Source organism: Sporisorium graminicola, chromosome SGRAM_1 (assembly GCF_005498985.1).
Source record: "Sporisorium graminicola strain CBS 10092 chromosome SGRAM_1, whole genome shotgun sequence".
Lineage (NCBI taxonomy): Eukaryota > Fungi > Basidiomycota > Ustilaginomycetes > Ustilaginales > Ustilaginaceae > Sporisorium > Sporisorium graminicola.
The window spans coordinates 999,171-1,025,738 of record NC_043719.1 but is presented as its reverse complement, the minus strand read 5'-3'; the positions used below and the strand labels follow the sequence as shown (position 1 = coordinate 1,025,738).

At 58.1% G+C, this 26,568-nt stretch overlaps 11 protein-coding genes across 11 annotated transcripts; 6 read left to right on the top strand and 5 right to left on the bottom strand.

Annotated features, from left to right (window-relative positions):
- Window positions 1–591: 591 nt before the first annotated feature.
- EX895_000396 (uncharacterized protein) lies at window positions 592–1,951 on the top strand (the record flags this gene model as incomplete). The annotated part of the gene is made up of 2 exons (XM_029880997.1): window positions 592–1,693; window positions 1,863–1,951. The coding sequence occupies 2 exons, from the start codon at window positions 592–594 to the stop codon at window positions 1,949–1,951; spliced, it is 1,191 nt and encodes a 396-aa protein (XP_029742383.1).
- A 2,903-nt stretch (window positions 1,952–4,854) lies between these two features.
- Window positions 4,855–5,942, top strand: EX895_000395 (uncharacterized protein; the record flags this gene model as incomplete). The annotated part of the gene is made up of 2 exons (XM_029880996.1): window positions 4,855–5,662; window positions 5,746–5,942. The coding sequence occupies 2 exons, from the start codon at window positions 4,855–4,857 to the stop codon at window positions 5,940–5,942; spliced, it is 1,005 nt and encodes a 334-aa protein (XP_029742382.1).
- Window positions 5,943–6,266: 324 nt separating this feature from the next.
- On the bottom strand, window positions 6,267–6,838 carry EX895_000394 (uncharacterized protein; the record flags this gene model as incomplete). The annotated part of the gene is made up of 2 exons (XM_029880995.1): window positions 6,267–6,514; window positions 6,592–6,838. 2 exons carry the CDS (start codon window positions 6,836–6,838, stop codon window positions 6,267–6,269), a joined length of 495 nt encoding a protein of 164 aa, XP_029742381.1.
- Window positions 6,839–8,127: 1,289 nt separating this feature from the next.
- EX895_000393 (uncharacterized protein) lies at window positions 8,128–8,555 on the bottom strand (the record flags this gene model as incomplete). Its single annotated transcript, XM_029880994.1, has 2 exons — window positions 8,128–8,458; window positions 8,551–8,555. 2 exons carry the CDS (start codon window positions 8,553–8,555, stop codon window positions 8,128–8,130), a joined length of 336 nt encoding a protein of 111 aa, XP_029742380.1.
- A 443-nt stretch (window positions 8,556–8,998) lies between these two features.
- On the top strand, window positions 8,999–11,521 carry EX895_000392 (uncharacterized protein; the record flags this gene model as incomplete). The annotated part of the gene is made up of 1 exon (XM_029880993.1): window positions 8,999–11,521. The coding sequence occupies one exon, from the start codon at window positions 8,999–9,001 to the stop codon at window positions 11,519–11,521; it is 2,523 nt and encodes an 840-aa protein (XP_029742379.1).
- A 150-nt stretch (window positions 11,522–11,671) lies between these two features.
- EX895_000391 (uncharacterized protein) lies at window positions 11,672–14,379 on the bottom strand (the record flags this gene model as incomplete). The annotated part of the gene is made up of 2 exons (XM_029880992.1): window positions 11,672–13,723; window positions 13,906–14,379. 2 exons carry the CDS (start codon window positions 14,377–14,379, stop codon window positions 11,672–11,674), a joined length of 2,526 nt encoding a protein of 841 aa, XP_029742378.1.
- Window positions 14,380–15,057: 678 nt separating this feature from the next.
- EX895_000390 (uncharacterized protein) lies at window positions 15,058–15,744 on the top strand (the record flags this gene model as incomplete). The annotated part of the gene is made up of 1 exon (XM_029880991.1): window positions 15,058–15,744. One exon carries the CDS (start codon window positions 15,058–15,060, stop codon window positions 15,742–15,744), a length of 687 nt encoding a protein of 228 aa, XP_029742377.1.
- Window positions 15,745–15,973: 229 nt separating this feature from the next.
- On the bottom strand, window positions 15,974–16,916 carry EX895_000389 (uncharacterized protein; the record flags this gene model as incomplete). The annotated part of the gene is made up of 2 exons (XM_029880990.1): window positions 15,974–16,006; window positions 16,092–16,916. 2 exons carry the CDS (start codon window positions 16,914–16,916, stop codon window positions 15,974–15,976), a joined length of 858 nt encoding a protein of 285 aa, XP_029742376.1.
- A 756-nt stretch (window positions 16,917–17,672) lies between these two features.
- On the top strand, window positions 17,673–21,161 carry EX895_000388 (uncharacterized protein; the record flags this gene model as incomplete). The annotated part of the gene is made up of 1 exon (XM_029880989.1): window positions 17,673–21,161. The coding sequence occupies one exon, from the start codon at window positions 17,673–17,675 to the stop codon at window positions 21,159–21,161; it is 3,489 nt and encodes a 1,162-aa protein (XP_029742375.1).
- A 218-nt stretch (window positions 21,162–21,379) lies between these two features.
- Window positions 21,380–23,152, bottom strand: EX895_000387 (uncharacterized protein; the record flags this gene model as incomplete). The annotated part of the gene is made up of 1 exon (XM_029880988.1): window positions 21,380–23,152. The coding sequence occupies one exon, from the start codon at window positions 23,150–23,152 to the stop codon at window positions 21,380–21,382; it is 1,773 nt and encodes a 590-aa protein (XP_029742374.1).
- Window positions 23,153–24,456: 1,304 nt separating this feature from the next.
- On the top strand, window positions 24,457–26,502 carry EX895_000386 (uncharacterized protein; the record flags this gene model as incomplete). The annotated part of the gene is made up of 1 exon (XM_029880987.1): window positions 24,457–26,502. The coding sequence occupies one exon, from the start codon at window positions 24,457–24,459 to the stop codon at window positions 26,500–26,502; it is 2,046 nt and encodes a 681-aa protein (XP_029742373.1).
- Between the last annotated feature and the right edge of the window lie 66 nt (window positions 26,503–26,568).

The window sequence follows — 26,568 nt, the reverse complement described above, 5'->3', positions numbered from 1 at the left end:
ACGATTTCAACATTTTCATTCGGATCTGCTCTGTCGGTCAGCAGGCATGCCAAAATACGCAACATCGACCCTTGTGCATGTCGGAGCAGCCGGAGACAGGATCCGAGAGTGTGCGATTTTCATGGAGCAGCGTGGACGAATGCCTCAAGTAGTGTCTGTTGTTCACCGATTCAGCGAGGCGACACCGACTCCACTTCCACGGGCACGGTAGTGAATGCTTCTTTCTGCTTTTGTCATACAGTACAGTTGCGATTTCACGCCGACCTTTTTCGATTGGTGCATTCCGTCTGCTCGCTTGTCAGCTCGAATTGGACCAAATTCAAGGGTCTCTCTCTCTCTATCCAACATCACCACCACCACCACCTTCTTCCGCGATCGCAGTCCAACGATCGCGCAGACATCCTTCACCTGCCGCTCGACGACGTCCAAGTGTGGAGTGCGAGCGACCTCGCTTGCCCACTGTTCCGTGAGCGCGTCTCATCGCGACCCTCCATCTCGATCTATCGAAACGCGCCCTCGCAAACCACGACATGGGCCCATAGTCATTCTCGCCTGGCTTTCGTCGCTCTCATATCCAGCCGGTCTCCCAACATGGAGCGCACCTGGTCCACCGACTCGGTATCGTCCATACCGGATTACTCGCTTCCAGACCCGACACGTCTGCGCAAGGCTGCTCGCAGACTCTCGAACCAGGCTTCCCACCAGGGCGCCAGGGAATGGAGAAAGTCACGCCCACATCATTCGACCGGCGGTGCAGCCTCACATATCCAGACCAATGGAAACGGCTACAACGCCAATGGCAGCAGCACCAACGCTGGTAACAACCTTCACCCTTACTCTGCCACCAACGCCAAAGCCGGCCCATCCTCGCGTCGACTCAGCCATGACACCTCGGCCACTTCCAGTGCACAAGCCCCTTCGCCCGGTAGCATCCGCAGACGCAACATCCTCGACTCTGCTGCCGCTGTCGCTGTGTCCAAACAGAGCGCATTCGATTCTAGGAACAACCGCCACTCGTTCGCCGCTTATTCACCCAATTGGTCTCCACAGCCGGCCTCTTCGCCTGCTTCCAGCACCTCAGCCTGGCCTGCCGCCGATCCAGACTTTTCGGGCTCCTCCACCGACCGTCCAGCTCGCAGACGTCGCTCTGCCACTGTCGCTTCCAAGGAGGCTTACTCGGCTGATCCTTCTGCCGACGGCGGAGGCGGATACGCATCCAGCAGTGACCAACACTCGTCAGGCTCCGACTATGAGCCTTTTGACTGGGATATCGGTCGTAAGCGGTCCAGCCATGATCATCCGCGTTCCATGCTGTCCGATCATTTCTCGTTCAAACCGCCCAACAACTCGGGACACGCCAGCAACAATCATACAATAGCGTCAGCTACCGCTGCAGCCTGGCGTTCTTCCGCGTCTACTTCTCCACCGCTTCAAGCTGCATCAGGCTCGGTCAACGACTGGCGTTCCTCGTCTCGCACTGCCCACAACATCAATGGCAAGAGGCGCTCGCCCCGCAAACGCTCACAGCAATCACCCTCCGGTTCCTCTGCCAACCTGCACGCCACTTTTCGATCAGCGCCGCGACCCAATCGCGATTCCATCCTCTCCCGCGCCATCGGAGCAGCGGGGTCACTCACCTCCTCTAACAATGCAGACACTGCAATGCCATCTGGCTCTGCGCCATCATCAGCAGGTGCCTTCAAGACAAGGCGAGGCAGTCAAGATAACGCAACAACGCTTCAAGGAACAGCGCGAAGCAATGGCGTAACGATGACAACGACAACAGCAGCAGCAGCAGCAGCATCCTCGGCCAAGGCAGGTGCTGAAGCAACGCGTTCGTCTTCGTCGTCAAATGCGCCCAGCCCAGCAGGTCACAGCGCAACACATTCCTCGACAGCTGCAACGCCATCTCGTGCAGGCTTTACATCCCACTGGCGACGTCTCCGTATAAATCCCTCTCTCGAAGCCCTACTGACCAGTATGGCTTCTTGCGCCGCCTACTACAGCCTCAAGACGCATCAGAAACCAGAGACCCAAGGTCACGCCTCCGAAGTCGGTTTTGTCGCCATCGTCAGCACGCTATACTTTTTCCTACGCGATCCCGACGAGCAGGCTGCCATTTGGGCCACTGATCATCGCAATTACCGCTCTTGCCCCGAGGACGGCGCGCTCAACGCTCTCCTCCTCCCGCCTCTGCTTGCCTGCGCAGCCCTCCTTTCGTCTTTCCAGGACCAGGCTGTAGGCCGTAGCAGCGCACGTGCCTCGGGCGAGGCCCTTCCGAATCCTCCTTGGCTCGTCGAAGGTCCTCCCGTCATCCTCAGCCACAATCGCAAGCTTGGCGGCGAAATGACCACGCTGGTCGTGTCGCGATACTCGCTGGTCAGCACCATGTGCATGACTTCGACCGTCTTGCTCTGCCACCTTCTCGCCACCAAGCTCATCCGCCGCCCGCACGAATTTCCCAAAAGCAACTGGGTCAAGCTGCGCAGTTTTACCGCCTTTGCAACCATCGTCGCCATCACGCTCGAGCTTGTCAAGGATGCCGCTGCTCTCTACGGCTTTCCGCTGTGGTCCAACCTGGCGCGCTGGGAAGTCATCACAGCAGCGTTGTTCTATCAGGCAAACTTGTACACCATTTCTCGACTCGCCCGCAAGAGCTTCACGCTTGGCGAGCTTGGCATTGTTGCCGCGGTCGGTGTCACGCTGACGATGGAAACGCTGCACCTCTTTGTTGCAAAGCTGCTGCCAGTGACGACACCATACGTCAAGACCTTCCGACGCCCTACGCCGCTGCTCATCTTCCAGCTTGCGCTTATCGTCGGAACCTTTATGGTGGGGTTCCTCCTGTCACCGCTCCTCTACCTCTCAAGACACCTTGCCCAGAAGCCTACGCATCGTCTTCGCTGGCCCGACAAGCGCGATCTGCACCGTCGACTGCTTGCCGCCTTCTTCTATCTGTTTTCGGCTCTCTACGTGGTGGGCGTGCTGGGTATGTGGGTACGCTGGCTGCTTGTGCGCCGCGATCCATGGCTCTGGACGCTTTCGTTTATGCTCAAGGGTGCCAGGCCTTGGTCGCGTCCCGTGCTGGTTGCGTATTGGGTTTTGCTCATCTCGATCTCCATCTCGTGTTGGCAGGCCGTTGTGGCGAATGCCAAACGCTTTCGTGGCCTCGGCAACTCGTACCACCGAACGATGCTCGGCTCCAAGGCGCCGGTTGGGGCCGCTGCGGCCAATAGTTCCGCGGCCCAGCTCAAATTGCAACAGCAACATCAGCAGCAGATTAGCAAAGCCGTTCCTTCGGATGTCGTTGTGGCGGTGGCGCCGAACTCGCAAGCTCCGGGAGGCGTCGAAGTGACAGCGAACGGAGTCGAGTCGAACGCGGCAGGAGAAAAGGTGGATGCGAATGGCGGGCACGTTGCAGGCCCCGTCAACGTGCATGCAGCCAACGTCAGCGGCGGAGGAGCCGGTGAAGGCAGCTCGTGTGCCAAGCGAGGAGTAGGCGTTAATCTGAAGCTATCGACGCTGAGCGGGAGCGCTTCGCTTCTGGCAAAGGAGCACAACACGGCTGCGATCAAAAAGGCGTCGTATCTGTCGCTCAACGCTCGACGCAAGTTCTTCCACGCGCTTGCAGTGCTACTGTTCTTGCCTGGCATCGCCCTGGACCCCGCATTCACGCATCTGGCATTCTCGCTCGCCTTTTCGATCTTCATCTTTGCCGAGTACGTCCGCTACTATGCGCTGTACCCGTTCGGAGCGGCGCTGCACGTCTTCATGTCCGAATTCCTGGATCACAAGGACTCGGGCCCGGTGATCCTGTCACATTTCTACCTGCTGACTGGATGTGCAGGCCCGCTGTGGCTGGAAGGCCATTCGCGCATCCTGCAGCAGACGGGCGTGCTTGTGCTCGGAATCGGAGACTCGCTCGCTTCCGTCATCGGGCGGAGGTATGGCAGGCTCTACTGGCCCGGTTCGAGCAAGACGGTCGAGGGCACCGCTGCGTTTGTCACGAGCATCATGGCGTCTGCGTGGCTGCTGAGGCTGGTCGGCTGGTGCGAGAGGTTTGATTCGCTCAAGTACTTTGCCGTGATCGCATCGTTAGGCCTGCTGGAGGGTGTCTCGGACCAACATGACAATCTGGTGCTGCCGATCTTTGGGTACATTGTTGCTTCGCTGGTTGGGTTGTAGGATGTAGTGGTGCTCGAATAGGAGAGAGTGTGTCAACATGCTGATCATGTTTGTGCATCCGAGAGTGTTTGAAGCTTGATGCTGATGCTGCTGGTGTCGACGTGGAGTGCGAATCGAGAGCTGTTGAGCAGAACCAAGGGTTCCGGCGAGTGACGGACGAGAGAGAGAGAGAGAGGGGTTAGAGAGCCAAAGTTTGGCTGGTGACGGCTGTGCTGCTTCCGCACCTGATGGGGCTGGAAGCGGGAGGGGGACCAGCAAGGTGCGGAAACCTCAAAACGTGCGGGATCGTGTGTGTATAGCGAAGAGGGGGACACGGCGTAGCCGGATATATAGGCCGTGGTGGATTGCCCCTCGTTCTCCCCCTTCTCTACGTCGTCCGCAACGGCTGCCGACCAGGGTGTAGTCTCTCGTGTACGGTAGGTCCCGCTGTGTCCTCGTGCAGGTCGGCTTTTCCTCACAGTATGGTGTGGAACCTGGAGGCTAACGAGTGCGGGTGTTTTTTGCATGGTTCGAACACCCGATCAGTGGTGTCCGTCGACTCAAGTCGCACCGAAACCCCCTTCTCCGCCGCCCTGTATATCTTTCTGCGTATCGCTCCGCCTCGCAAAACCCCCTCCGCAGCGCGCCTACAGACTGATAGCGACACACACGCCAAACACCACTCACGCGATGGACTACTTTCGACACCTCGGTCGGGGGGGCTGTTCTTCATCCTCCTCCGCTGCTTTCTCCTCCGCTGCCGCCGAAGCAGCGACGACGAAGCGCGAATCGGCAGCAACGATGCGCCAAGACTCGCCCATCTCGGACATCGACGACACGGCACCCGGCGACGGCGCGAAAGGCGACATCACGATCGATGCGGGCATCCGGGCTGTCCTCGAGGCCGCGAAGCTCGCTAACGCCACCACTGCCGCCACTGCTGTCGCTGCCACTGCCGCTTTTGCCGAACAGCAGGCTCCTACGCTTCCTAGCAGCTTCATTCAGCAGCCTGATGTCGTGGAGGAAACAGAGTCGCTGGTCAAGGCCGAGCAGAGCGGCGCTGTTGGTGTCCGAGGCGGCGGTGCTCAGGGCGGGCGAAACGATGACGAGGAGGACGATGTGATGATGGTCGATGAGGCTCTGGGGGAGCAGAAGGAGAAACCCCAGAAGCAGCAGCAGCAGCAGCAGCAGCAGCAGGGAGCAGAGGAGGCGGAGATGGACGAATTGGAGGACGACGACGTTGGCGATAGTGCCGTGTGCGAGAAGGATGGACCGCGGAGTGTGCGCGAACAGCATCCATCGCCTGAACCTGTTTCTCAGTCTCCCGGAAACGAATCCGCTGACACCACGCTCGCCACCACTACCACCACCGCTATCCCTTCCCCTGCACCTATTCATCCACACGCCCGCACCACGCACCCCGACGCCCGCGCCATCATCTCGATCAACATCCGAGACGCCAACAACTACGACACCTACTTCCACTGCCGACCTGATAGTACGTACCCGCTCCTCACTTGCTTCCGGCTCTACACGTACTCACCACCTTGCATTTGCTCTGCGCGCGACGCCTCGGCACAGCCAAGCTAGCCAAGCTGCTGCACGCGTACGCTGACCGGTACGACGTGGACATTAGCAAGATGCGCTTCGTCTCGGAGCACGGCGTGCAACTGCCCAAGGCAGACCGCACGGCAACGGTGCGCAGCGCGGGGCTGGCGGACGGCGACGAGATCGACGTCATGCTCGAGCAGATCGGCGGGGCTGGTGCTCGTGCTTAGCGCTACACGCGATGCACTGCGCAACACAAAACAAAACAGCGTCGCAGCCCGAGATCGGATGTGCGCGCCCGTGCAATGCTCAAGAACACCAGCAGGGCGGGCGCAAGAGCGGGTGGCAGACGCACTCAACCGTAAGCTTTCCCCCGGCTGGCTTGTACGGAGAACAGATCCACCGTTGGCTTTGGTAGTGAGACTATATTCTAACCCACGTGAGAGTGTCTTGAAAGTGAACTAGGCTCAGAAGAGAGGGGCGGGGAGAGAATGCCGTTGCCAGCATAGCTAACCAGAGCGGCTAGAGAAAGTGAAGGGGAGGGGGAAGGTATCTTAGAACTGGGCAGAGAGGAACAGCCGCCAGTCGCCAGCGGGGATCGCGCCGTTGTCTGCCGGCTGAGGCTTCTGCGGTGCAAGCCTGACCTGATTGGACTCCACAACAGCAGGATGGACAAGCAGACTGTCACCGTACAATGGAACGAGCGGCAACGTTCCCGGGTAAGGTTGAGCTGACGTGCCACCAGCGGCTGCACTTCGGCGTTCAAGCGCATGCTGCTCGCCCTCGACCTTGTTGCCATCACCTGTTAGATGTCCCAAGACAAACGAGTCAATACTAGCCGCTGTAAAGCGTTCATGAAGCGCAACTCGAGAGACTCACCGTGCTGTGCAACACGAGAACCTTCCCTCAGCTTTCTGAGAGCAGAAGAAGCTTCTGAAATCATAACTGGAGCAGGTGGCCCGAGAGACACCCCAGTCGTGGCAGGCACAGGCGAGGCCGCAACCCAGCCGCTCAGGACGACGAGCACGTTGGCCAGAAGCATGCCAACAGCCAACGGAACCTTGAAGCGGTCTCCATAAGCGGCGGCAGCGATGGCGCGGGGCCCAGTGGAGAAGACCAATTGCATCGTATACAGTGTTGCTCGAGTCCAGCTCGATACAGTGTTTGCAGAGGTGAGCAAGGGAAAATAAGCAGAGAATGCAGCAGCGCACCTTCTACTCGAAAGTGGGAGCGGATATATATGTTCGACGCTTGATCTTGAGTCCAGGAGCACAAATCGCCGCTCGCACCGAGTGTGGGCGTGTGGATGGGCGCTACAGGGGACGGCGGGACGTATCAAAGATGAAGGGAACGAAAACAGGTGGCGCGGTAGTCAAACATACAAGGGCGCATGAGACGATTGATGCAGTTTCAACCCACTGTACATGCTGCGGGTGAAGCCTCAGAACAGGGTGTAGTGGGAAAGAGCAGGGAGGGAGGAGTGGCATGATTGGAGAAGACATGGATGCAGTGTACGCTCAACAGCAGACCGAGTGGTGACGAGGCCCCTCTCTCTGTGTTGCGCTGCCCTGGATCAATTACGATGCCGTGGGATGTGGTGGGAGCGGATCGATCGGGTGTGGGTCTGAATGGTGCCGCCCTGTAGCGGTTGTCTGCAAAGCACACCCCATCTCATCACAGCCCTCGGCAGGAACACCTAGCGCTCGAGCTCCCCACCGTTCGTGAGAACATGCCTCTCACCCCCACCTTTCAAGGCATCTGGTAACATGACAATGGGCGAGCGGGGCGGACGTCGCTGACATGGCCGCCCAGACCTTCATACTCGCCCTTGCTCTACGGCGTTCAAAGAAAGGCAGACGTGGCGGTGTGGCGGCCCTAAAGAAGAGGCAAAAGGGGCCCTGTGCGATGCGCGGGATCAAGAAAGTGTCGGTGATACCGCCACTGTAACAGGTGGGTCTCGAGCACTGATCAGACACCGACCAGGCTGTGTGCAGGCGGCACGCAGTCTTGCACCGAAGGAGCGTGTGGGCGGCAGGTGTGGGCTTGTCGGCCCGCTCTCTCGCTTGCACAGTGGAGTGATGATCTGGAATTGTCGACGTCGAGGTTTCGGAGTGGAAGCGGGCCTTGAACGGTCCGGACTTTGACGAGCATGCTTCATCAATTGTGGACATTCGTCGGAACGGTCAATCCAGTCGTTGTTCGTGTCGATGGATGGAATTGCAATAGTGATACAGTGCTATAGTTCTGGTCATGTGCTGAGGTGGAGGTGTGACGGACTTGCGCCGGGTACGGCCGACTGAGCTTCTCGTGAGCTGAATACCGATGTCTTGGAAGCAAGGTCGAGGGGGTATCTGTCGGTGAAAGGCTGATCACAAGAAGCAACGTCGTGTCTTTTTGTTGCCGATGCCAAGGCATCTAAGCAGTGTTTCGTAGGACGAGAACGACCGAGTCGCCGCGAAGGAACATCTTGGAGATGAAGCGGTCCTTGTTGACGGGCTTCTTTCCCTTACCCTTGGGCACCTCGGTCCACATCTCCTTGACGTTCTCGAGAACCATGTTCGAGTGACGGTCAAAGGCCTTGACTCTTGCGAGGAGTTTCTTGTTGTTGCGAAGTGCGATAAGGATCTGGGTGTGGTTGCGAACAGATTGCTGTAGCACAGAAAGGGGACCTTGGGAGATCTCGTACTGCTCGAGCTCTCGGATCTGAGATTGGTCCAGTTCGGACTTTGGTACGTTGAGATATTGGCTGTAGGAAAACAAGTGAAGGTGTCAGTTCATGCATGTCGAAGGATTGAGAGGACGCCATGCCGCCGTCAGCGATGTGATTTAAGTACGAACCTCATTGTTCTGGTGCTGCTGAGCTTCCCTGGCACGGAGCAAGAGTGAAGTGTCGACAATGACCGTGGTGAGATAGTGGTGGTGTGCAAGAGAGAAGGCGGTAATGTCAAAGCCGCGTTGCGCACTAAGTGACGCTCGAAAGCCCAAAACTTCGGTTCCGATTTTTGAAGCGCAATTACTGACTCGAATGATTGCATCAGATATCAAAATTGAATGGCACTCACTTACCCCTGTTTTGACCTGAGATGGAGATGTAATCAATTCCCTCCACTTCTCGCTCCCGAATACGCTCAATGTACTTTTCTTCGCACCGAAAAAGTGACTTTTGTATGAAGCCGAGCGCTTTTGATAGCACTGCACCTGTCTCTCACCATTACTACTACTACCACCACCACCACCATCATCACATCTTGGACATTGGACAAGAGTGGCCGTCAATCTCGCAACCATGGCTACTCCCACGCTCAAGCTCGATCCTCAGGCAAAGGTCGCTCCCCTCGCTCCTATCGCCCTTGCCAAACTCGTCACTGCTGCTGACCCGGCTCAATCGCTTACTCTCACCTTCGAGGACGGCATCGTGCCCACCCTCATCCTTCCCAACGCCGCTCCTGTCGAAGGCTACCTCCACATCATCCGGGAGCTTGCCTCCCACTACGCACACCTTGGTCTCTCTGGCACCGACAAGGACCAGAGCGCACAGGTCAACCTCTACGTCAGTCAGGGTGACAACCTCGCTCTTGCCGACTTCCAGACCGCTACCGCCATCGCCGACAACCTTGACCAGCACCTTGCTCTCCGTACTTTCCTCGTCGGCCATGCAGTCACCGCTGCCGACGTAGCCATCTGGGCCGCTGTGCGTGCCAGCTCGCCCGTCATTGGCCTCGTCAGGAAGGGCCTCCACAAGCACCTTCAGCGATGGTTCAACCACATCGACTCGCTTGCTCCCATCTCGGATGCTCTTGTTCAGCTCGCCGATGCCAAAGCCGAAAAGTTCAAGAACAAAAAGACCGCTGCCGGCTTCGACCTCTTCCTCAAGGATGCTCAGCAGGGTCAGGTCGTCACTCGTTTCCCTCCCGAGCCTTCCGGTTACCTCCACGTCGGCCACGCAAAGGCTGCCATCCTCAACCAGTACTTTGCCCGCCAGTACAACGGCAAGCTTATCATCCGATTCGACGACACCAACCCCAGTAAGGAGAAGGAGGAGTTTGAGCAGTCCATCATCGAGGATCTCGCACTTCTCGGTATCAAGGGTGACGCTACCAGCCACACCTCGGACTACTTCGACAAGCTCTACCAGCTTGCTATCCAGATGATCCAGCTCGGTAAAGCCTACGCCGACGACACTCTCCAGGAGCAGATGCGTGCCGAGCGTATGGACGGCATCCCCTCCAAGCGCCGCGATGCCTCGATCGAGGAGAACATGACCCGCTTCGCCGAAATGTCGACTGGTTCCGCTGACGGTCGCAAGTGGTGCTTGCGTGCCAAAATCTCGTACGACGACCCCAACAAGGCCATGCGCGACCCTGTCATCTACCGCTGCAACCCGGACGTCTCGCACCACCGCACCGGCACCACATGGAAGGTCTACCCGACCTACGACTTTGCCTGCCCTATCGTCGACTCGATCGAGGGGGTCACACACGCTCTGCGTACCAACGAGTACCGCGACCGCAACCCGCAGTACTACTGGATGCTCGATGCGCTCAACCTGCGCAAGGTTGACATCTGGGATTTCGGACGTCTCAACTTTGTCTACACGTTGCTCAGCAAGCGTAAGCTGCAATGGTTCGTCGACAACGGTGTCGTGTCCGGTTGGGATGACCCGCGGTTCCCTACCGTCCGAGGTATCCGCAGGAGGGGTATGACGATTGAGACGATCCAGGAGTTCATCTTGGCTCAGGGCCCGTCGCAGCAGATCATCAACATGGAGTGGGACAATATCTGGACCATCAATAAGCGCAACATCGACCCAGTCGTGCCACGGTACACTGCGCTCGACAAGGACGGTGTTGTCAAGGTCACCGTCAAGGGCGCTCCCAAGCGTCACACCAAGGTGATGCCGAAGCACAAGAAGAACGCCGACCTCGGCAGCAAAGTGACGGTCTTTGATGAGGTTGTCTATGTCGAGCAGGCCGACGCACGCTCGTTCGGCCAGGGAGAGGAAGTGACGTTCATGGACTGGGGCAACGTCATCATCGACTCGAAGCAGACCGACGCCGCTGGCAACGTGTTGTCCATCGAAGCCACAGCCCACCTCGACGGCGACTTCAAGAAGACCAAGAAGAAGGTCACCTGGCTTGCTCCCTCGGTTTCGGACGAGCACTCGCTGGTCGAGGTCAACCTGCTCGACTTTGACTACCTCATCACCAAGAAGAAGCTCGAGGAGGAGGACAACTTTGCCGACTTTGTCACGCCCAACTCGGAGTTCCGCTCGATCGCGCTCGCGGATCACAATGTCGCTTCGCTGCCCCAGGGTGCAGCGATCCAGTTTGAACGCAAGGGGTACTACATCCTCGACCGCACCGCAGGCAAGGACGGCAAGCCCGAGTTCATCAGGATCCCCGATGGAAAGGCGGCCACCTCGGCGTCCAAGGTTGCGCCGGATGCCGACACCGAGGCCAAGAAGGCGGCCGCCGCCAAGGCGCGTGCGGACAAGGCCGCGGCCAAAGCCAAAAAGGAACAGGAGAAGGCGGAGAAGAAGCAGAAGAAGGCGCTCGAGAAGGGCGACGGCGTCGCATTTGTCGCCGGCAAGATCGGCGCCGGTGTCGCCGCGGCCACCGCCGGTCTCGCCGGCGCCATCGCTGCGCGCAAGGAGCAAAGTGCCAACACCGCCACCGCAAGCTCCTCCCACTTCCCCGAAATCGCAGACCCGGCCAAGGGCAAGATCAACATGTACGACGCCCCGGTCATCACGACCGACATCCCCACCCCCGTCTCGACCAAAATGTACTCGATGAACAAGGTTCTCTAACTTAACGCTGTAACGCTGAAACATTGATCGTCTTGTAACGTCAACTTATCTCGCTCACCCTGAATGCGATGCTGTGAAGCACATGACGGATGACGATGTCACGAGAAGTGAGATTAACTTTATACATTGCGTGACCGAGAAGCAGAGAGACTAGAAAATGTTCAGATCGTCCATCTCGGCCTCCTCCTCGTCGTCCTGCATCTGCCTCGCCAGGCGTCTGGCCGCCACCTCGCCGTCGTCGTCGTCGTCCATGTCGACTGCCTCGGTGTTCCTGCGCTGACGGAGCATCCGATCGGCGTACTCGGCGCGCTTCTGCTGCAGCCCCAGGTCCTCTCCTGCAGGCAGCCCCGCTAGCGGCACAGACGCAGTGGGTGCGGGGACCGAAGCGGAGCCGCTCTGCTCATCCGAACCTTGCTGCTGCTGCTGCTGCTCGGCAAGCTCCCGCTTCTCCTCCTCCTGCGCCCGAAGCATCTCCTGCACCCGTTCCCGACGCTCCTGCTCCAAGCGCGTCCACTTGCGGATCACGCGTTCGCGCTCCTCGATCGCTCGCTTGCGCCGCTGTTCCACCGCAGGCATCATGGTGAAGCAGAACAGTAGCAGCGGAAGCACCCATTCCGAGCCCAGGATACGGTGCACCCAGCTGCGACTCGCCGAATTGGGCGCAGAGGAAGAGGAAGAGGAGGTACCGAGCGCGGGGAGCAGGCCCAACTCGGCGTCCTCCGCATCCAGGCCGACGAAGGCCATCTGATCGATGCACCAGTCGAGCGAAAAGGCGGGGCGCGAGGCGATGCGCGCCGGCGCCTGCGGTGGCGGCAGAGGTCGAAGCGGGTCTTGTGTAGCTTGGCGTTCGACCTGCTCTTCGTGCAATGGAGCCGTCGGGACGTTGGCTCCCATCGGTGCTGTCGGAGAAGTAGCAGCAGCAGCTTGCCCAGCATCGCCTTCAGCAGCCCGGTCATCCTCCTGCTGGTGCGCGGGTGGCGGTGGCGGCGGTGGAACCGGAACCGGAACCCGTGGCGCCATGCGCTGACGCACGCGCATCCGACGCTGCACGATCCTATAGCTCTCGAATACAACGTACACCGAAGCCATACCCAACAAAAAGTACTTCTTCAACTTGTCCGCGTCCTGCAGCATAATCGAAAGCAAGATGCCCACCTTGAATCCAACAAAAGCCATCGGCACAATCACAGCCGTCACATCGGTAAACGTAATACCTCGACAAGCCTCGACCATGCGCTGTGCGATGCGAGTCGCCCCAGCTACGATCCCAACTCGTTCGAGCGCCATATCCCGTGCCGTCGATGCAGCTCCATTCAGAGGTCCCGAAGCGGACTCGCCGCCATGAACACCTGAAAAGGCTGGATGCTGGACTGGGATGAGGCGGCCAAGCATGATGACATTTTCGAGCTTCTCGATCATGCTGCCGAGGGTTGTGATGCGCTGCAAAAGTGCGCAGAGCGCCTCGCTGCGCTGTACGGCCAAGGGTGTGGTGGAGATGCGCAAGAGATACGGCAGACCGCGATGAGACACCTGCTGATACAGATGTCGAGTTTCGTTTCCGGAGCTTGTTGAAGCAGTAGAGGTGGCGTTGGCATGATCGTCGCCCGGAACCTGAATCGGATCCCAGCCGAGCAAGGTCGTTTCAACGCTGGTCAAGAGATCGCTCTGTGTCGATGATGAATCGATAGGTGTCGGAGAAGCAGTCTCGCCGCGCTTCTGCGCTACAAGCGCCTCGTTGTAGATGCGCTCGTAGATCAGCACATATTCATCGTAAGCTGCCTTGAGTGCTTCGACGAGCAAGGGCCAGTTATCAGGAGCGGTGACTTTGAGAACGTCCTCGAGCACGGAGTAAGCGTCATCGCCATCCTGAGCTGTCCTTGAACGGTTCATGCCCGCGTTGATGATGCTGCCCGACATAACTGCGTCGTCATCCTTTGCTGATACGCCGGGAGTAGAGCGTGCTGCTGTAGAACTAGGCTCGGAAAAGTACGGTCCAAAGGCGGGTTGGTAGCTGGAAGGGAGCTGCGTCGACGTGGAGCCGAACCTCGGTGGCACGTCATCGGCAGTGGCATTTTCCGGTAGGATGATTTGAGTTGACAAGGCAGAGCGCGGGAGGCTGTTGTGGACTTGGCTCTGCTGCAGCTGTTGCTGCTGCTGTTGCTGTCGCAGATAGGAGCTGCGACGTGACGGTGTGGGTCGATTCTGTGGGTCTGACCACGCGTCAGGCCGAATAACCAAGTGAAGTGAGAGCGGTTCCCCCTCTTCGAGCTGAAAGTGGGTTTTGTTGTATGCAAAAGAAGGTCGGACGCAAGGTCAGCAAGTTGTCTCAAATGTATGAACCCGAGGCGAGTGTAAACCAGAGCCGGAACAGAAATATTACTTACCATCTCGGTGAGCTGGCTGAAGACTTCGTTGTCGCTCAGGATGCGACCAGATCGAATACAGCGCATGCCCTCGGCGCGGGGAGCACCCGGCCATGTGGCCTCAATGGTTTGCTTGAGAACAAGAACGGTGTCGGATGACCTGACTCTGACGACGGCCGAGTCTTTGTCGAGCGAGGGACACTTGAGAGCAATAGCGATCTCCCCCTCGCCAGAGGCTGAAGATGAGCTGGCAGCGCGCGACATGCTAGTTGAGTTGTTGATGCTGTCGAGAGTGGAACGCGGCTGCTCGCTGCGCCCTCGAAGGAGCTCTGACGCCACGGATTGATTCTCGGAGAGAGGTTCCGGCAGTTCGTCGTGATGTGAGCGCACAAAAGGAGTCGAGGAGGCGGCCGTTGATGCAGGTGGGGAGGTGGGGCCCTGAGGGTGGGAGCTGGGTGGCGGTGACATGCTGCCGGAAGGCTGTGAAGGCCCCATCCTGTGGCCCTGGCGGTGATGATGGTGGAAGTGCAGCGATGGATCTGATGATGGATCCATCGTGGAATGACTGCCAAAGAAGGTAGGCACCTTATCCGAGGATCAGTGACGCTGCTCAGAATTCAGCAAAGCGGGGAATGTCCGCGCCGAGCGCCTTGCTGCCTAAGCTGATGGCCTTGGTGCTCGATATTGCGAGGACTCCGACGTGGCAAGCGGCCGTCGAGCGGATTGTGAGGTGGTTGTCAAGGAGCAATGAGGGTCTGTTCCAATATCGTGAGCAAGAGGAAGCATGTCGGCCAGCCTTCCGAAACAGTGAAAGCTGAACTGACGTGGAGGTCTTGGTTGGCTGAAAGAGCACAGCATTTTGAGGTCGCGGTGTGGGACGGCAGAAGAATTCCACGCGGCAGCGCCGAACGGCTGGGATGGCTGGCTGGCTGACTTGATTTGGACCCTTTTGCAGCACGCCAGGTTCCATGCAAACTCGAATGCAAGACCGTTATATCACCGATGACTTTCAACTGGCTTCTCCGTCTCATCAGCGCACGGACTAATTCCAGCTTGTCGGCCTCATCTCGCTCCACTCCGATCATCATCCACAGACGAGTCGACTGCATCTTCCTCGCCCTGTGATCGCTTCGAGGGGAGTCTCGACGCGGGTCGAAGCCATCACTCGTCACCATGTCGAGCTCATCTTACGGCGAGCTCAATCCGTACGAGGAAGCTCGGCTATACACCAACAACCATGATCGAGAACGCTATGAAAACATGGCGACACTCTTCAGTCTCATTGTCACCCTTGACTACCTCGAACGTGCCTATGTGCGCGAGTCGATCTCGGAAAAGGAATACGCACCAGCATGCACTCGGCTGCTTGCACAGTACAAGACCATGCTCAAACTCATCGTCGATCAGGAGAGGAACTCGTCCAGACCCATCAACGACCTTGCCGACTTCATGCGCATCTACAAGATGAACTACCTTGCAGCAGTGCATCGTCTCAACGTCGGCGTACCAGCCACGGTGGAGCACGCATCCTCCTCGTCCTCACAAACATCGTCCGAAAGAGCCAAATGGGTCGCTGAGACGACACAAAACTTTATTACATTTATGGACGCTCTCAAGCTCAAGTTGCGGGCCAAGGACCAACTACATCCCATGCTCAGCGAACTCATGCGCGGGTACAGCCGCAGCGATGACGCAGGGAAGGACCAGGACGCTAGCGATACGCGCGCAAAGCTGCTCAAGTGGCTCATCACGCTCAACCAGATGAAGGCGAGCGACGAGATCGACGAAGATCAAGCGCGTCAAATGCTCTTTGATGTCGAAGGCGCGTATAACAGCTTCTTCCGCGCATTACAGGACTAGCCGCCTTGGACAGCAAATAGACAACAAACATGGGATGCTTTGGAGCTTTGCGATGTCAAGGAACTCTCAATCGTACTCCAGTCACCCTTCACAGCATGGGCAAGGGTAACAGCTAATTGCAGAAGGTGACTAGTGATACAAATGTTACAAGAGAGAACGCAGAAGGGCAACTGTGATGTGTGCCGTTCGAGGCACATGCAATGCATTGCAGAATGGCCGATCCGGCGGATTAATCCTCGCGAACAACACCGGGGAGGAAGAACTGTTCGTATGCAAAGCAAGGGCAAACAAAGCAACGCTCGATCAGTACACTGCACAGCATGGCTTGCAACACACTAGATACTCACGGTCATGACACCGCTGCTCTTGTCGACATCACCGATGTAGACGTAAAAGATGGCGCAGTGGTTGGCGCAGATGCATGCGATGGTGGTTGTCGCCACAATGTAGCTCGACAAGAATTTAAGCAACGACTTCATCTCAAGGTTGACGCTCTTGTGCTCCGACGGATCGTTCTGCTGGTTCTGTGCTGTGCTCGACTGCGATGCGTCGATCGTGGGATGCGCGAGTCCCGACCAGGTGGTGTCCAAGCTCACCTCGTCCTCGGCCACCGCCAGACGCAGCTCGCCCTGGCGGTTGGCGGACAGCGTGACGACGTCCGAGAGCGAGCGCATGTGATCTGCCACCGTGCGCAGGTGGAGCAGCTTGGGCAGGATGATGTGAACGTCTGGCTCCGGACAGAGCGGTTCGACGATGCGGCTCATCTCTGCTGGTTTGAGCACCTTGATGAGCACATCCTGCACCACTTCTAGCTTGGCGCCCGTGTGGCTCTGTGCCGAGATAGAGAAGCTGAGCAGCGGATCCTTGTTGCGTTTGGCGAGGCGAAGGATGACGCTGTAGGCGTTGTTGGCGGAGCGAAGCGCCTTGAGCAGCGTATCGGGCGCCACTTCGAGGTTGATGTGGTTTTGGAAGTTGGACTCGATACGGTAGTCTTGGAAGATCGAGTCGACCTGCATCTGCGACCAGATCTGTGTTCCGTCCGTGTCGCCAAGGCAGATGATGTGGATCTTGTCAGGAGTCAGCTTGAGGATGCACTTGTTGGCCACTTTCCCGATTGACTGGATGACACGCGTAAAGATCGAGACGTCGGCTACCTGTGTTCGGAACCTCATTGTCGGCGAAAGGCAACGGGCGACGGGCAACAGAGGGCGCAGAGGCCGCCCAGCAGATTGCAGAGCCTAGCGAGGGGAGTGCACGACAGCCATGTGTCGTCAATGTCTGGTCATATAGCAAGGCGATGAGAAATGGGCAGATGACGGTCGCGTCCAGACAGGCTGCAACAAGGTGGAAGGATGAGTGTGAGTGGTAGTGTTGGTCTATCTCTTCGACTTCGAAGCTTCTGGAGCGCGTCTTGGCGCAGAGTCTCATGCCGACTGAGCCTTGTTGCGAACGAGCGCGTAAATTTGGGTGTGGAGGATCGGACCATGGAATTTCTGGCTCACTCCAATTATGTTACGTCTTCAGTTAAAACATGATGCACACATTTTTTGGTGGAGGTTTTCGGCATCGATCACATCGCACAGAAGCAGAGAGAGCGGTCCGCCGTGGGGTTTGACTGACTGACGCTCCTCCCCTTTTTGGCTGAACCAACGCTGGGCTCGAGTCGCGTCGTCAGCGAAAGCGCACTTGAGCCAAGCACAAGCCGCTTCTTACCTTCGCATTTCAGAGACACACCTTTGCTCTGCTTCTCAACACCATCTTCACGTCCGTTCCCCCTCCGTCTTCGATTCGTTCCCACCCTGTCTCGTTTTCGGCTCGATCTGGACAGATTCGTCGCTTCCACCTCCGCATCGCAATAGCTCGTGCGTTCCATCACTGCGACAAGACAGACAGGCACGATTGGATAGAGCTCGGCTCTTCTCACAGTCATGGTCGCACCAGTCACCTCTGCTGCGGGTATCGTCGCCCTGCTCGACGAACAAGAGCCCGAGCTCCAGTCGTATGCCCTCAAGCGTCTCGACTCGCTTGTTCATCAGTTTTGGGCAGAGATTGCAGACGCCATCTCCAAGATCGAAATCCTTTACGAAGATGAGCGCTTCCCCGACCGCCAGCTCGCTGCCCTTGTCGCCTCCAAGATCTACTTCCACCTTGGAGAGCACGATGAGGCGCTCATGTTTGCGCTCGGTGCAGGCAACCTTTTTGACGTAGATGTTAAAGACGAATATGTCGACACGGTCGTCTCCAAGGCCATCGACCGATACATTCAGGACAACACGCCAATTACAGCTGCCACTTTGACTCCAGACTCGGAGGCTTCTGCTGCTGCTGCCAAAAAGGCAGCCGCTCACAAGTCCGACACTGATCCAAGGCTCAAGAGCATCGTCGATCAGATGTTTGCGCGCTGTATCTCTGACAAGGAGTACAAGCAGGCACTTGGAATTGCCCTCGAGACGCAACGCCTGGATATCATCGAGCAGGTCTACTCCGTCACCCAAGATGCAGATCTCCTCACCTACGTCCTTGAGAGCTCCGTTGGCGTCGTCCCTTCCATCGAGGTGCGCAACCAGATCCTTCACCTACTCGTCAAACTCTTCCAGAGACTGCCCAGCCCAGATCACTTCAGCATTGGCCAGTGCTACGTCTACCTCAACGCACCCAATTTCGCCTCGGAACTTCTTTTCAATCTCATCCAGCAGGCGCACCAGCCCTCGAGCTCGTCGCAAGCCAACACCCCGCATGACCCTCTCCTCGTCACATATCAACTTGCATTCGACTTGGCAGAGAGCGCCACCCAAGAGTTCCTCGAAAATGTGCGAAGAGATCTCTCCTCGAAAGCTTCTACCGAGGCTCCCGCCGTCAAGACCGATTCTGCTGACGCCGATGCCGACATGAACGGCTCCACAGAATCTGAGACGACCACCGTCTCTTCCTGCGTCGAGCGCGTCCGCTCCATCCTCCAGGGTGAGGAGAGCATCCAGCTTTATCTCGAGTTCCTTAAACGCTCCAACAAGGCTGACTTGCCCATCCTCAAAGCTACCAAGGAGGCGCTCGACGCTCGAAGCTCCATCTACCACTCGGCGCTCAGCTTTGCCAACGCATTCATGAACGCCGGCACCACCTCGGACAAATTCCTCCGCGAGAACCTCGAGTGGCTCGCCAAAGCTTCCAACTGGTCCAAATTCACCGCCACCGCTGCCCTCGGTATCCTCAACAAGGGCAACCTCAAGGAAGGCATTAGCATCCTCCGTCCCTACTTGCCCCAGGATGGCGTCACCAGCAGCGTCTACTCGGAAGGTGGCAGTCTGTTCGCACTCGGTCTCATCCACGCCAACCACGGCGCAGAGGTCATGGAGCTGCTCACCAATACGCTCAAGAGCAACCCGGCTGAAATTGTCCAGCACGGTGCTGCTCTCGGTCTCGGTGCTGCAGGCATGGCTACGGGCAACGAGGAGGTATACGAGGAACTTCGCAACGTGCTGTACACCGACTCGGCCGTGGCAGGTGAGGCGAGCGGTTATGCTATGGGTCTCGTCATGCTCGGTACCGGCTCGGAGCGTGCCGTCGAGGAGATGCTCCAGTATGCCCACGAGACGCAGCACGAAAAGATCATCCGCGGTCTCGCAATCGGTATCTCGCTCCTCTTCTACGGTAAGGAGGAGAAGGCCGAGGCCATGATTGACACGCTGCTCGCCGACAAGGACGCCATCCTCCGATACGGAGGTGTCTACACCATCGCGCTCGCCTACGCCGGTACCGCCAACAACAAGGCGATACGACGTCTGCTCCACATTGCCGTCTCGGATGTCAGCGACGATGTGCGTCGCGCTGCCGTCACCTCGCTCGGCTTCCTGCTCTTCCGCAACCCCACCCAGGTACCCCGCATCGTCCAACTGCTCTCGGAGTCGTACAACCCGCACGTGCGATACGGAAGCACGCTCGCCCTCGGTATTGCCTGCGCCGGTACCGGCCTCGACGAGGCGGTCGACCTGCTCGAGCCCATGACCAAGGACCCCGTCGACTTTGTGCGTCAAGGTGCCTGCATCGCTCTGGCCATGATTTTCATCCAGCAGAATGAGGCGCTCAACCCGCGCGTCAACAACGCTCGCAAGACCTTCGACAAGATCATCTCGGACAAGCACGAGGACGCCATGGCCAAGTTTGGTGCCGCGCTTGCTCAGGGTCTGGTGGATGCTGGTGGACGAAATGTCACCATCTCGCTGCAGAGCCGTGGTGGTAACGCCAACATGCCTGCCATTGTGGGCATGGCTCTGTTCACCCAGTTCTGGTACTGGTTCCCGCTTGCTCACTTTTCGGCTCTGGCGTTTACTCCCACGGCTTTGATCGGTCTCAACCGGGAGCTGCGCATCCCGGAGTTTGAATTTGTGTCCGAGGCCAAGCCTAGCCTGTTTGCGTACCCGACGTCGTTCAAGCCGCCGTCAGAGAAGAAGGTGGAACGTGTCGAGACGGCTGTGCTTTCGACGACGGTCAAGTCACAGACGCGTCAGCGAAACAAGGAGCGCGAGAGGGCTCAGGCCGAGGGTGGTACCGATGCCATGGATGTCGACGACGCTGCCGGTGCTGCAGCAGCCGGCAAGAAGCAGGACGGCGACGTGGCCATGGAGGAGGACACGAGCAAGACGTCGACTGCCGCCAAGGCTGGCAAGCCCAAGAAGGAGCGCAAGCAGGAGCCGCGATCGGAGCTGCTGCCCAACTACTCGCGCGTCACCCCAGCGCAGGTCAAGTTTGTCACCTTCCCACCCGAGTCGCGCTTTGTGCCCATTCGACCCGTGCAGGGCTTGGGCAGCAAGGTGAGGCAGGATGTATACAACACCTCGTCGGTGGCTGGTAAGCTTCTTGGCAATGCTTCGCCTGCGCCTGGCGCCAGCGGCACCGTGACGCCCTCGCACAGTGCTGCAGCTGGCGCTGGCACTGGGGCCAAATCGCTGCACCAGCAAGCCGTCACCAATGCTGCTGCTACCGCGGGTGGCGAGTCTGGTGGATTGTCTGGTACCGCTGCCCCTGGCACTGGCGGTTCCGGAACCGGACCTACGGCCGAGCAGGCGCGCAGTATCCTCACATCCGCCATCGGTGGTACGGGCGGTATCCTGCTCATGGTGGACCGCAAACCACATGATGAGTTCCGTGCGCTCAAGATCGGCGACTCGAGCGACGACGACGGCACCACCAGCACTAACGCTCAACCACCTGCCGCTGACGCTAACGTGCAAGACGATGACGAGATCAGCCCCGAAGACGCTGCGGCTATTGCTGCTGCCATGGCTGCGGATGATGATGACGAGCGAGGCGACGACAAGGATATCAACAGCGTTGCTGGTCATCAGACTCGTCGGGACGGTGACGGCGAGGGTGGAGCTGGCAATGGCAGTGTCGGTGGTGGTTTGCCTGAAGCTCGTTGAGCATAGCTGAAGGTCGGAAGAAGAAATGAAAAGTGTTTGTCTTTGATCTCATAGCTGATTGTGCGTGCGCCTTGTTGCTGTATGTGAGAAGTGAAACGAAGGCTCTTGCGAAGCGTTGTGAGAGTTGGAAAGTCAATTCAATCACGGGCACAACATGGTCGCAACGGAAAAAAGAAGCTTCACATTTCAACCATCTACCATCTACCAAATGCCCTAGCTTAACCGGCGATGCCGACGGAGCCCTGCTCGAGCTCCTTCTCCAATTGGATCTTCTTGGCCTCATCAATCTGTCTCTGGAGCGGATCAAAGTGGGCCATGGTCTGGCAGATCAAGCTGGCGTCTTCGAGGAAGGCATTGACGCTGAGACGCAGCTGCCTCACTGTGGTGGCAAAGATCTTGACGCCCAGCTCGACGGTGGAAGCGCTCGAGTTGGGGTTGAGGATGGTGAGCTCTTTGCGCACTTCTTTGGGCTTGAGTTCCTTGTCGACGGAGATGGATTGCTGGAGCGTCTGGGCGGATTCGCGGTCGGGGAAGGGCAGGACGAGCGAGACGCTGTGGCGCATCTCGTCGGACGACTTGCGCGAGGATGTACCGATGGTTTGGAAGACCACACCGCGATCGACGCTGGACGAACGTTGGTGTCCGCCAGTGGCCTGCGAACCAGTGCCAGCAGAAGCTGACTTTCCACCAGCCATACTGCTCGAGTAGAGGCCCGCTCCGCCTTCGACAACCCTCGTCGCCGGACCGGTCCCATCCTTCTTCTCCTGCTTCATCTTGCGGATCAACTCGAGCAACTCATCAATAGCCGCCTTCTCAACCTGGTAGTGAATCACCATTCGTCCACCTCCCAGCCTGATCGGCGTGGGCAACGCAGCCGCACGGCCAACCAACTCGGGAATCGGAATGTCGATCGACGACGTATCGAGGAACACCATGCTCGTCTCTACGGGAGCGGTCAACCTGACGCCGAGCTTTTCCAACTCCTCGCCCGCGTAGCGCGCCAACTGATGCGTCCCCGCCAGCTTGGGATAGTTCTCCAGCACCCCGACACGCGCCGCTGCAACGAGCGGCCCCACCTGTCGCACGCCGGCACCGTAGAGCTTTCGGAAGTGACGAGCCTTTTTAATGAACTGCGATGGTCCCACGAGGATGCTTCCGATCGGAGCGCCCAGGCCCTTGCTCAGGCAGAGCGAGACAGTGTCGAACGGGTCGCACAGCTCTTTGAGCGAGAGACCGGTTTCAGCAGCGACATTCCAGATACGAGCTCCATCCAGATGCATGACGAGACCCAACTTGCGAGCCTCGGTGGAGATCTTGACGATCTCGTCCTGCGGGAAGATGGTGCCATTGAGCGTGTTCTCGAGCGAGATGATGCGCGTGGGCGAAAAGTGAATGTCATCGCTGAGGGTGAGGTTGGGCTTGATGTCTTCGTCCCATCGCAAATGGTGTCCGTTGGAGGGTGCGACCAGCTCGGTGGATGCTCCGCAGTGGAACGCGATGCCACCCGCCTCGTAGCGGTGGATGTGCGAGCGCGTGTCGCACAGCACAGTGTGCGGAGGCTGGTGGAGGTGCGTTCGCAGCGCGAGCTGGTTGGACAGCGTTCCAGAGGGGACGTAGATGGCCGACTCCTTGCCCGTGAGCGCGGCAATTTCAGCTTGGAACGAGTTGGTGGTCTCGTCTTCGCCATAGACGTCGTCGCCGCGGGAGGCCTCGGCCATGGCTCGGATCATGGACTCTGTAGGCGCGGTGATGGTGTCGGAGCGAAAGTCTCTTGCGAGCAGCTGGAGTTTTCGGACATTGTCGATCTTGCCCTTCAGCGGATCAACCGGGAGGAGGGGTGCCGTCTTGTTGCGCTGGCGGGAGGAGGCGTCTGTAGTCGTGGTGGCTCCGTGACCGTTGGCTCGGACGTTGAGGGGTTTCTGCGTCTTGGAAGGACCGTGAACCGGGTCGACGGGCTCAGAGGGCTGAAGTGGGTACGATGAGGTCGTCATGTTGTCACAGGTGCGAGCGTTGGTCAGCGAGCGTGAGGTCGAGAAGAGAGCGATGGCTGGCTGAGCTCGAGATAGCTGTAGCGAGACTGTGGAGGAAGAGACGAGACGCGGCAGCGAGATCCTTGCTTGGCGGGTGGACGAGAGGAGGATGGTCGCGCACCGATGCATGAAGGAATCGAACGGAGCAAGGCAAGAGCTGAAACGTCGGCGTTCTATATACGAGGCACAGCAATGGGCTGTAGGAAAGATGGAAGGGAGCACTAAGTGTAAGCGGACGTCGCTGCTCCGGAAATGCCGTGCGCGCAGTAAGTTGAATCGCCTCTCTGCGTCCAAATTTTGTATATATCTGTCAATCCTCACTCTTCGGCCTCAGAAGCGACGACGGATTGCTTCCGAGTCACCGAACAGGTGTCGTGGCTCGCTCGCTTGCAGCATCGCACTACCCTCGAGTTCTTTTCAGTGCAAGCAAATCGACGGCACCAGAAGGATGGAACTGGCGGCAGCGGCGACGTAACCGAGACAGGAGCAAGCAAGTCAGAGCAAAATACCTCGACGCTTTTGTCGGCCATGGCGGATCAGCGGTCTCTCTGTTATCGTGTTGAATATTCGGCCGCTCCGTGTAGTAGTGATTGCTTCGGTCATTTCCTCGGCTTTACTTTTTAGCTGCTATCTGCTGCACGTTGGGTCGACATTCGATTGAACCCACCCACGCAGCTGGCAGGTTGTCCGGCCGACAGCAAGTGAGAACGTTCCTCCACTGCTTGGCTTACTCGCCCATCTCGTACTAGATCTTCGACCGCTGTATCATCTTTGCGACTTCATTGCCGGCGGAAGGGCGTCCTCTCAAGACCTTCTCACATCGTCGTCGAGAGGCCAAGCATTTCGCGCCTTCCGAACAAGTGGGCTTCAACTGTATTATTCAACACCTGGGAACGTGAGAGCAAGCTCGCCACTCTCTACGCTATTGCAGCGCGAAAAGGGTAGCTACATGCCTCTCGGCAAGCTTTGGTCGTTGTGGGCAAGCAAGGCTTCTTCTCGTGGAGATGGCTTCGGAGCTTCGAATTGGATCGGCAGTGCCGTGTGTTCCGCTGCTCAAAGCTTCTTCGCTCGCAAGGTCCAGCTCAGGGTCCAGCTGAGCGAAAATTGGCCGAAGCTCAAATTGTCCGGAAATCGGGATCTGCTCTCACAGGCAAAACGGCTCGACTTTGCCAACCTTCTGATTCGCTTTGACAACATCAGCAGACCGGGACAACTTCGAACTTGACATTCAGAGCATTGCCAGCTCCGTCGCTGGATTAGCACCGATGTCCGCATCGCGGTGTTCTGCAGCTCTCTGGGTCTGTCGCCGGTGCTTCCCTCGGGCTAGCGCTGACCATGTAAGTTCGATCTCAACTCTCGCGAGGTCGGCATCAAGGGACTCGCATGATGCGCGCATTGCTTCTTTCACTTCCTCGAGAAGCTTGCCAGTCTCGATCTCAGACTCTTCCAACGGCTTTGCAAAGGCCTTGTCCATATCTGTGCGACCTTTTGCCTCCAGTCCCGCAAGGGGTGCCAAGAAGAAGAACAAAAACAAGGCCTCGGCAAGCTCCTCTGCAAAGGCTGATGAAAACTCGGCTGGCCCTTCAAGATACCCTCCCCTTCCGCAAGGCTGGCAGGCAGTCATCGGCGTCGAATGCCATGTCCAGATCAAGGACAAGCATAAGCTCTTCAGCACTGCCGAGCTACCCACACCTTCCACGCCGCCGAATACCCTCGTCACGGCTTTCGATGCCGCTCATCCTGGCACCTTTCCCACACTCAACCGCTCGGCGCTACGACTAGCTGCTCGCACAGCTGTAGCACTCAACTGCCGGGTACATCCCGAAAGTCGCTTCGATCGAAAACACTACTTCTACTCGGACTTGCCGGCAGGTTACCAGATCACGCAGAAGTACGCCCCCTTGGCAAATGATGGCTCAGTGAAGCTCTCCTTCGACGAAGGTCATCTTCCTAGCCCCGAGGATGAGATTACAGTCGCCATCGAGCAACTTCAGCTCGAGCAGGATACGGCCAAATCAAGTTACTTTGACACGGGAACGACTTCGCGCTTCGACGAGGGGGCGGCGCCGATCGACGACATTCGTGCAGATGCGACTCCAAAAGCGACACTGAACGAAGCGGACGATGACCGCGTGGGGCGTAGCTTTGTCGATCTCAATCGCGCCGGTTCCGGCCTCATGGAGATCGTCAGTGGTCCACAGATGCGCACTCCAGAGCAGGCGGGCGCCTATGTGCGCAAGCTGCAAGAGCTAGTCCGTCGAGTCGGCGCTTCTGACGGTAACATGCAAGAAGGGTCTCTGCGCTGTGATGTCAACGTGTCTGTCAACCGCATCGGGGATCCTTTCGGTACTCGCTGCGAAGTCAAGAATCTCAACAGCGTGCGGTTCATGATGAATGCCATTTCGTACGAATCGCATCGACAGGTCAAGCTGCTCGAACAGCACGGGCGCGTCGAGCAGGAGACTCGAGGATACAACGAGTCGGACGGAACCACCTTCCGGCTGCGTGGAAAGGAGGATGCGCCGGACTACAGGTACATGCCAGATCCCAATCTGCCTCCTGTCTTGCTGTCCGAGCGACAGATCCAGGCCCTACGCGAGGGCCTGCCCGAGCTGCCCGATGCGAGCCGTGCACGGCTGAGCGAACAGTACGGTCTCACCTCTCGCGATATCAACGTGCTTATGAGGGTGGGATCTGAGGACGAGAGGGATGGTCGCATTGCGCTACAGGCTCTGCAGGAAGAGGGTCAGTATCCACAGCAGGATACAGACGCAGTGGAATACTTTGAGAGCGTAGCAAAGGGACGTTCTGCGCAGACGGCGCTCAACTGGATCATCCACGAGCTCATGAAGGGTCTTAACGCCAGAAATCTGCCCTTCAAGGAGTGGCTTTTGCCAGCTGACTTTCTCGGCCAGTTGATCGACTTGGTGGAAAGCGGACAGGTCACTGGCACCACGGCCAAGTCTGTCGTTGCTGATCTCCTCTCTTCTTCTCAACCTGGGCACGGTAGCAGCAGCAGTGCCATTTCGCTTGCGTCGCTACGAGAATCAGCCAAGAAGTCGTCGTCACCCGTACTTGATCTACTCAAGGAGCGCGATATGCTTGCGCTTTCGACCAGGGAAGACTTGCTCCCGCTCGTCGAGTCGGCGTTGGAGAGACTGCCAGATGAAGTTGCACAGGTGCGCAAGGGGAATCTCAAGGTAGCGATGCGGATTGTCGGCCAGGTGATGAAGGATGCGAATGGTAGAGCGGATGCTAAGCTCGTCCATCAGACGATTCTGGAGCAGCTGGGACAGACGTCTTCCTCTTGAGCAAGGCTTTGTGCCGTTGTATAGCACATTCGTAGAGACTCGAGATGTAACATTAGATGTATGTTG